Source organism: Petaurus breviceps, unplaced genomic scaffold, assembly GCF_028583685.1.
Source record: "Petaurus breviceps papuanus isolate PSGF00001 unplaced genomic scaffold, PetGlider_PUasm1.0 138, whole genome shotgun sequence".
NCBI classification, from domain to species: domain Eukaryota; kingdom Metazoa; phylum Chordata; class Mammalia; order Diprotodontia; family Petauridae; genus Petaurus; species Petaurus breviceps.
The window spans coordinates 23,624,269-23,633,170 of NW_027185694.1; the positions used below are offsets into that span (position 1 = coordinate 23,624,269).

At 45.5% G+C, this 8,902-nt stretch overlaps 1 protein-coding gene across 1 annotated transcript in view; it reads right to left on the bottom strand.

Moving 5' to 3' along the window:
* LOC138144207 (uncharacterized) overlaps positions 1-4,588 on the bottom strand; it is a 5,441-nt gene extending 853 nt beyond the window's left edge. Inside the window, exons 1-5 of the mRNA XM_069065550.1 lie at positions 4,374-4,588; positions 3,705-3,913; positions 1,846-1,949; positions 1,551-1,678; positions 682-849 (exon numbers count right to left, since the gene is read on the bottom strand). Coding sequence (XP_068921651.1) covers positions 682-849; positions 1,551-1,678; positions 1,846-1,949; positions 3,705-3,913; positions 4,374-4,523 — 759 coding nt within the window. The 5' untranslated portion in view covers positions 4,524-4,588. The remainder of the gene's footprint in view (positions 1-681; positions 850-1,550; positions 1,679-1,845; positions 1,950-3,704; positions 3,914-4,373) is intronic.
* Between the last annotated feature and the right edge of the window lie 4,314 nt (positions 4,589-8,902).

Sequence of the window (8,902 nt, forward strand, 5' to 3'; positions counted from 1 at the left end):
TTCTCTTCTCTTCTCTTCTCTTCTCTTCTCTTCTCTTCTCTTCTCTTCTCTTCTCTCTCTGTCTCTTTCTCTCTCTGTCTCTGTCTCTCTCTCTGTCTCTGTCTCTCTGTCTCTGTCTGTCTCTCTGTCTCTGTCTCTGTCTCTCTCTCTCTCTCTCCTTTCTTCCTTCCTAGACACAAGTTCTCTGACATCAGAGTCCATTTCTCAGCCTTCTCTTGCCCTCCCAGCTGTCTCCAACACCAGCTCAGGCTCTCACTTAAATGCTGTTTTTATTTCATTTGATTTTTGGCCCCAGGATAAGGGGATACCATGAAGACTGGGTAAATTTGAACAGTATAAAGGCTTTTTGTGTGCAGGGACAGGTTCATTTTTATCTTTGTATTTCTACTGTCTAGTACAAGGCCTGGAATATAGCAGGTGCTTAATAAATGCTTCTTGTTTGACTGAGAGCCTTGCTTGAGGGTAGTAACCAAGTCTGTGCAGAAAGTGTGTTAACAATGGGCACCTCTATTTGGGGGCATGGGGTTCCTTTCTTGCTTCTGATTCCTTTCATTCCCTGGAAATACCCTCACGTCCACCTAGAAACCTCCAGGACCCCAGGGGTAGCTCCCCCAATCTGCTTGCCACAGGTATTTTTAGCATCTAGTCGCCCCTGTCCTAGGGCACTGAGTCTTTGGTTACCTGCTGGGCCACGGAGACAAATTCGGTGACAAAAGAAATCATGCTGGACATAGTTCTGCTTTCTAGTGTTGTTAGGAGGGTGCTCACAAGACCAATGTCTTCTAGGATGCCAGGAGTGAAGAACACGTGGGCCAGCTGTGTTGATGTGAGGTTTTCCTGGACGTCGAACTGGTAAAGAGATATAGTCACTGTACCTTAGACTTCTCCCACTTCCTCCTCTTTTATAGCAATCATCTCTCTTAGCCCTAAACCATCCCTTAGATGAAGATAGGACAAGGAAGGTTGTCCTCATTTACAAAGGGGTAAATGGAGTCCCAAAGAGATCCAATGATCTGCTTAAGATTCCACAGTGAAGAAGAGACAGAAATGGCTCCAGAACTCAGGGAATCATGTGGTGTGGACAGAGATACCTCTAAAGAGATGTTATAATCTGGGAAGGGAGGGGCCAGAAGGAGAAAAGCCCAACAAATCTAACTCCTCTTACTGGCTGATAGAATGCATATGGAAAGGGAAGTTTGAAGCACTTTTAACCCTTTCCAGTAAGCTGACTGTCAAGCTATAGTGGCCTTGCCAGGGGAGGCCTCAGCACAAACCAGGGGCAATCTGCTTACACTATTTATAGGATCATGGTCTAGAAGGGACTTTGGAAGCCATTCAATCCAATCCCCTTATTTTAAAAAATGAGGAAACTGAGTCCCAAGGAGGTTGAATTACTTGTTAAATGATTGACCCCAAAGCCTGGATTTTCTGCTTCTCCTGATTACCCCATGGGCCCACTGGCAGCTCAGTAAACCCTTGGTGGGTGGGTGGTTGGCTATTGGTTGCAGCAAGAATGCTTTCTCAGCAGGTGATGGGGTATTGGGACTCACACCACTGAAGTCATCTTTGAGTTTCATGAAATCTCCATAATCAGCATCAAATACAAATGGCCCCAAATTCTTCCATAGCCAGTCCTGACTACTCATGGTGGCCTCCATGCTTCCATCACAGGCCGAGCCTGTGGGGATAGGGGATTTTTCTGAAGCAGAACCAGAACTCCAGGCAATTTCATTAAGTCCCACCCAGGCCCATCCAGGGTGCTTTCCTATCCAGAGCTGCTATAGGATGCTTTGGATAAAAATTCCCTCCCCTTGTTCCCCTTCTCCTTTAGGTCCCTAGGATTACCTGTAGTGTTTGCCTGGATTCTAAGAAAATCCACCAAGGACTGGGCCACACCATGTCTGTTCTCAGGTGCCATAGAGGAATAGGCAGCCCCAAGAGATGCCACACTGAGGAAAGAACACCAGATGAGCATCAGGGCAGGCTCACTGTCATAAAGAACCCCTGCTCATCCGACCCTTCCCATGTCCAGCAGAATCTCAGTTCACATCTGAGAGCTCGAAGAGGTCTCAGGGATTACCTGGTCCAACCTCCTCATTTATTTTTTTTTTATGTATTTGCTTTTTCGAGGGAGGAAGGTAGGGTAACTGGGGTTAAGTGACTTGCCCAAGGTCATGAGGCTAGTTTTGTGTTGTGTCTGAGGCCAGATTGCCGGTGCTCTATCCACTGCACCACCTAGCCACTCAACCCCCTCATTTAAAGATGAGAAAACTCAGACCCAGAGAAGGAAGTGATTTGCCCAAGGTCACACAGTGAGTTACTAAAGGAGTCAGGGCTCTTGGCTACCCATAAAGATCGACTGGCCCTTTATGCCATCAGGATGTTCATACAGCCAATTCCTTTGAGCAGCTCTAGCAAAAAGAAAACCTTCTATTTACAATCTGTGTGACCCTGGTCATGTCAGAGAATCATGTAGCACGGGTTATATTCTCATTGGTAAAGAAGAGGGTTGGACTGGATGATTCCTGTGGTCCTTTCCAGCTCTAAACTATACATGCTTCTTGAGCTCCAATGCCTGAAATGTCCTGCCTCCAAATCTCCTACTGGTTGAAATCCTTCTCTTCCATCAAGAATGAGCCCAGGTATCATCTCCTCTAAGAATCCTTCCTTGATCTTTCTCCTCGCTGCCCCCAAGTTGAAAGTAATCCCTATTTCCTCAGATTTTTCCTAGGGTACTTTAGATCTCTCCTTTGCTCTGAACACACTTTACTCTGTTTATATTGATCTCCCACCTCCATGTATTTGCACTGGCTATGTCCTCTGCCTGGAATGCACTCCCTCCTCATTTCTGCCTTATAGGATTGTGTCTCTCCCCATACCCCCTTCTTCCTTTAAGATTCAGTTCAAGTATCACTTTCTACCTGAAGCCTTTACTGATCCCTCCCTCCTAAACCACCCTGTATGTAACTATTATGTATCATTTCTATTTATTCTTTATTTTCATTCCTTCTGTATATGCTCATTTGGGCAACTACGTAGTGCTGTGGATGGAGTGCTGGACCACTTCCAGTCAGGAAGACTCATCTTCATGAGTTTAAATTTGGCCTCAGACACTTACTAGCTGTGTGGCCCTGGGCAAGTCACTTAACCCTGTTTGACTTAGTTTTCTCATCTGCAAAATGAGCTGGGGAAGGAAATGGCAAACCACTATATTTGCCAAGAAAACCCCAAATGGTGCCATGAAAAGTTGGCTATAACTGGAATGACTGAACAACAAAATATTCTTATTTACGTGAATGTTTCCTCCATAAGAATACATGCTCCTTGAAAGGAGGGATTGTTTCATTCTTTGTGTTTGCATGAACAATTCATCAACCAATCAATCAATATTTATTAAGCACCTACTGTGAGTCAGGTATTATACTAAGCAATGAACAATACCTGGCACAGAGTATGCACTAAATAAATGCTTATTGATTGATAGTAGATTACAAGCATATTGAGGGCAGAAACTCTGCTATTTTGAATCTTCCTCACAGCCAATGCCTAGAATAGAACCTTGCATGTTGTGGACATTTAAAAAAATGCTGGTCAAACTGAACTATCATGAGGGAAAAGGTCAACTCTTGTCACTGATTTTCCCCTGTCCAAAGTCCTTCCCCACTGGCTTGCTTTGGCCTAGGATTCCTTCGACGTCCACTCACAAAGCTTGGAAGTTGTTACATCCAGAGACGTAGGACAAAAGGAGCTGGGTGTCCTCAGCACCCAGGCTGGGAAGGAGAGGTGAGAGCCTGGTTGAAAGGAAAAGAGTCCAGTCCTCTGGTCTCCAGCTTAAGAATACCCCTTGAATCTGGCCCACCAGCTGTTTGAGCATCTTCCTCCTGACCACTACATTTTGGATGGCCCCAGCTGACTGAAGGAACAGGGAGAAGAGAATGGGAGTTAGAGGATTGGAATGGGAGAAGAGAGGCCTCCTTGGTCTGAGAATCAAAACCCTCTGGGGGCTGGGGCTGCTTTTCCTAACCCTTTTTTCAGTCATTAATATGTCAGAGGGAATTAGTTTATCAAGTCAGTTTTTCCAGTGATATCTTCATTCAGGAATGTGAGTTTGGATAGGGGCTGGGGGGAGAAAGGCAAGTTTGGAATCTTGGATATGGCCCTGGGAGGATATACTTGGGTACATACTGCAGATGTGGCCTAAAGCAATGGGTGAGGGAAGGATTGGGCCACTGGAGGACTTCAAGAATTCCAGGACAAGGGTTAGTGGTAGAGAAAGAGAAGGAGGCCAAACCTTAAGGGGACCCTTGGATTTTCCATGCCACCAACTACCCCCTCCAGTCACTGGTGACCTCAGGGCCAGGTGCAGGTCTCACCGGCTGGAGTTCCATAGTGAGCTGCCTCAGGAATTGGTCCACAGCTTCTGCAGGCATTCTACGGAGCCTGGCAAGGACCAGATCCATGTCTTTTTCAAGGCTGATGGCACCAGACTTTATGGCAAATGAGGCCAACTGGATGGGAGTCATTTTGTCCAGCAAAGAGAGCTATAGAAGATGTAGGGACAAAGTGAGCCAGGTGCCCTATGTAGGTGAGATCCTGAGTCTGAGAACTGAGGGGCCTCTGAAGGGTCTGCAGGCCATGTCTACTCCTCTGAAGGGTCTGCAGTACGTGTCAACTCCTCTGCTCTATACTAAGCTTTGCATTATTTTTAGAAGGAATATTGGAAATCAACGATTTATCCCAGGCCACCTCTTTTCCTGATATCTACCTGGGCCTTAAGACAATGTGAGTACAGAGAATGAACTCTAATGTTAATTGATAACAAAGACAACCAGAAGGAAAAACCCAACAAAAAGGCCTATGAGCATAATGGAAAGGACCTTAGAAGTCTTCTCATCCAACTCCTTCATTTCTATAAAATGAAGGGAAACTGAGGCTCAGGGAGAGTAAGAACTTGTCCAAGTCCTTGTGGTTATATTTTACAGTCAAACAGGAATCTTTTTGTTTGTTTGTTTATCTATTTTTGAAAAAAAATTTCTATGCTGTTTTTTTTGGAGCAATAATAATGATAACAGTAGCCCCAGCAGTTCCAGCACCCCCCTCCCTTCCATAACCATAGAATTCAGGCAAAACTCCAGAGGTAGAGAAATGTGGAAGGGAGCAGAGATTTAATTTGACCTCAGCATCTGAAATAAGGTAATTGAATAGTTTTTGGGGATCCTGAGAAGAAAGGGAGAGACAGCTGACCTTCTCACTGGCTTCATGTCCAGCCCACCCAAGCAGGGACCACTCACTCACCCCTTGGAGATTCCCATTCCAATACAGCAGGTCCTGGTAGTCGGCGAAGATACTGAAGTTCCCCAGGTATGTGTCCAGCCACACCTCAGAAAAGGGTATGTCATGCCCACAGGGAGTTCCTTAAGAGGTACAGGTCTGGGGTGGGGGCTTTGACATGGCTGCCATCATTCTGGGTTCCTGGGATTCTCTTCCTCTTGGGTATACCCTGCCCATCCTCTGACTACCTCATTGCTCATGAGTACCTCCCTTCAGGGCAGGGAAGGACTGCTAAGGTCTGTTCTGACTTCAGATTCTAGGATGCTGGGACCTGAATGGGAGAGTGTAGCTAATGGAGGTCTAGGATTTGTGTAGTTCATGTCTCCACCCCTCAGTGAGCTGGTGCAAATGTGGACCAGAGAATTGTACTTCTGAGTCAAATAAAACTTTTATTCACCATCCGTAAGCTGCTGTCACTGGAGCCTTAACCACGGTCCCTGGATGACTCCTTACCTGTAACTTCAGCCTGACCCTTAAACCTAGTGATAAATTGGCTCCTTTCCTAACTTTGGACTGATTCCCATCCTAGTCCCAAACTAACTCCTGATCCCTAACTCAGATTATAGCTAGAGCCCCAACACTAGGGGTGGGGAACCTGTGGCCTCGAGGTCACACGTGGCCCTCTAGTCCTCAAGTGAAGCAATTTGACTGAATCCAAACTTCACAGAACAAATCCCCTTCATAAAAGGATTTGTTCTGTGAAATTTGGACTCAGTCAAAAGGCCGCACCCAAGGACCTAGAAGGTCACAAGTGACCTTGAGGCCGCAGGTTCCCCTTCCTCTTCCAACACCATGTCCAGGCTTAGCTCAGTTCTGGATTCGAGAATGCCCTCTCCCTCCCAATCCCAGCACCCATCTCTTGAATGCATGTCCTTGGCTACAGAGTAGGACCTTGAGAGAGCGTGAATGACTCAGTGCAGCTCATACCCACTACAAGGGACCAAAGTCCATGAAGGATGGATTTATTCATAGCTATCATCACCAAGATACTGACATGGGCATCATGGTCATAGTCACATACCTGATTGAGCTCTGGCTGTGAGGAAGGCTTTGCAGAATCCATATACACTGGGGGCGTTGGGGGCAGGGATGAGCTGGTAGACATTATTGAATCCTTTTAGTCTGCGAGGTGGGAGGAAAATGCAGAAACGGAAAATCACAGAAACAGAGGGTGAAGTTATCTGACATAGACATGTACAGGTGAAAGCTGGAGTAACTGAAGCCCAGGGTGTTGAAATGATTTGCCTCAGGTGTCTAATAAATCAAAAACCATTCATTAAACACCTACTATGTGCCATGCCCTGTGCTAACATGCCTTGGTATGCCACACCAACAGCTATGTCCAGGTCCCTTAAACCTTTTTTTATCCCACTGAAAACCAACTAAGATTTTTGTCCTTAATGGATTTTGTCTTCTAGAGATTAGAGAAGGAACAAGAAATCCCATCTCCCACCTCACTTGACTAGGAAGAAAATGAATTCTTGTAGAGACATTGTTCGATAGCAATCTCCCTCAGCTGGAGCTCCCTTCTTTGTACCATGGCCTGAGCCTGGCACCCATCACATTGCTTTGTATTACGGCTGTCTGTGTATTATGTGCTTACCCCCACACTAGACTGCAAACTCTCTGAGGCCAGGAACCAGCTCTTAGGATCATAGGATGATAGATTTAGAGGTAAAAAGGACCTGAGAGGTCAAGTAGTTCAAACTGCTTCTTTTATAGGCTAAGTGTCTTACCCAAGGACACACAACTAGCAAATCACAGAGCTAGGATGATGTATTTTTGTTTCTTCCCTGGTGCTTGACATGATTCTCTGCACTCTGTAGGTACTTAAAACTGTACAATGAACACGATGAGGGGGATGTGTTCTGGTCTGAGCTGAAACCAACTTGTGGCAGTTTGGTTTAAAAAAAAATAGAAACTTTTCTGATGTATGGAGTAAACAGGAGTTGCAGTAGCTAATGAGGCTCTTGGAAAACATTTAAAGGGATATTTCTGTCCTGTTTTTGTTTGAGGTTGGCCCATTCCTTGGGGCCTCTATCCCTCCCTGGCAGTAAATGAGGCCCAGGGGAGGAAAAAATCCCTTTCTCTCTGGGCGTCAAGAGACCATTTAACGGGTTAGGAACAGTGGGCACAGACCTGGGTAATCGAGTAACAAAGCCAGCACTGCAGGTCCCTGAGCTCTGTTTCCTCCAGTCACCCATGTGAATCTCCTTGGAGAATCTCAGAACTAAAAGGGACCCACTTCGGAAGTCAATTATGCCAACTTTCCACCCATCGGGGAAGCCCCTGGGCTGTGTCTCCAGCCAGTAGGTATCTGAGCAGCGTCTGAAGATCTCCAGCCACCGTGCCTGCGACCAATTTCTGAAGTAAAGTCCATTCCACTCTTGGATTTCTCCAATTGTCAGGAAGTTTTCCCTTAGGTAAATGTCTCTTTGTGACTCCTGCCCATTGTTCTAGTTCTTTCTGCCTTCTGAGGCTTGGTAGGACATTCCTAACTCATCTTCCACACAATAACCCTTAAGATATTTAGAGAAGGTAATCAGGTGTCCTTCAAAGTCTTGGATTTTCCAGCCTAATCCTCTTTGATTCTTTCAACCAATCTTCATATGGCATTTATTCTAGGTTTACTGATCTGATCTTCAATCTGTCCAGGTCCTTCCTAAAATGTGACATCCCTATGTGACCTGATCAGACAGAGGGCAGTATGGCACAGTGGAAATCTCACTGCCCTGGAAGCTAGGAGACCTGGGAGGTAAGTGACCTTGGTGAAGTCACTTCCCCACTTGTTGCGTTGGTTTCTTCATCTTTAAATGGGGTTGGACTAGATAATTCCTGAGGTCTCTTTCAGTTCTAAAACTATGATTTTAGATATTTCAAATCTCTTCCACCTCTTATAGTCTCTGCCTAATTCTGGACTATAGCATGTTAAGTCCTTGAGGGCAGGGATTGTTTTTTTGTTTTGGTCTTTTCATCCCCAGCCTCTAGGTCTATGCCTTCTGCATTCTGTGTTTAATGAATGCTGATTGGATAAATTGAATCAGTCACTTTCCTTGCTCTGGACACTAAACTGCTTTTTCAGGGGCGGGGAACCTATGGCCTTGAGGCCACATGTGACTCTCTAGGTCCTCAAGTGTGGCCCTTTGGCTGAATCCCTGTATTTATTCTATGTTATTCTCCATTCTGAAATCAGGATCTGGTTGAATTAGTTCCTTTCCAGGTAGGGGGGTAACTAACTAATCCCACATGTGGCCTTCTAGGTCCTTGGTTATGGCTTTCTGACTGAGTCCAAGTTTTACAGAACAAATCTTTTTATTAAGGGGATTTGTCCTGTGAAGTTCGGATTCAGTCAAAAGGCCGCACTTGAGGACCTAGAGGGCCACTTGTAACCTCAAGGCCACACGTTCCCCACCCCTGGCCTAGAAGAATCATAGAGGAAAGCCATAGGGAAGCAGGTAGGCCTGGGCTTGGAGGCAAGAAATCTTAGACTCAAATCTCACCTCAGATACCTACTAGTATGTAGTAAAAAAAATTAACATCTTTGAGATTCAGTTTTTTTATCTTGTCTTCT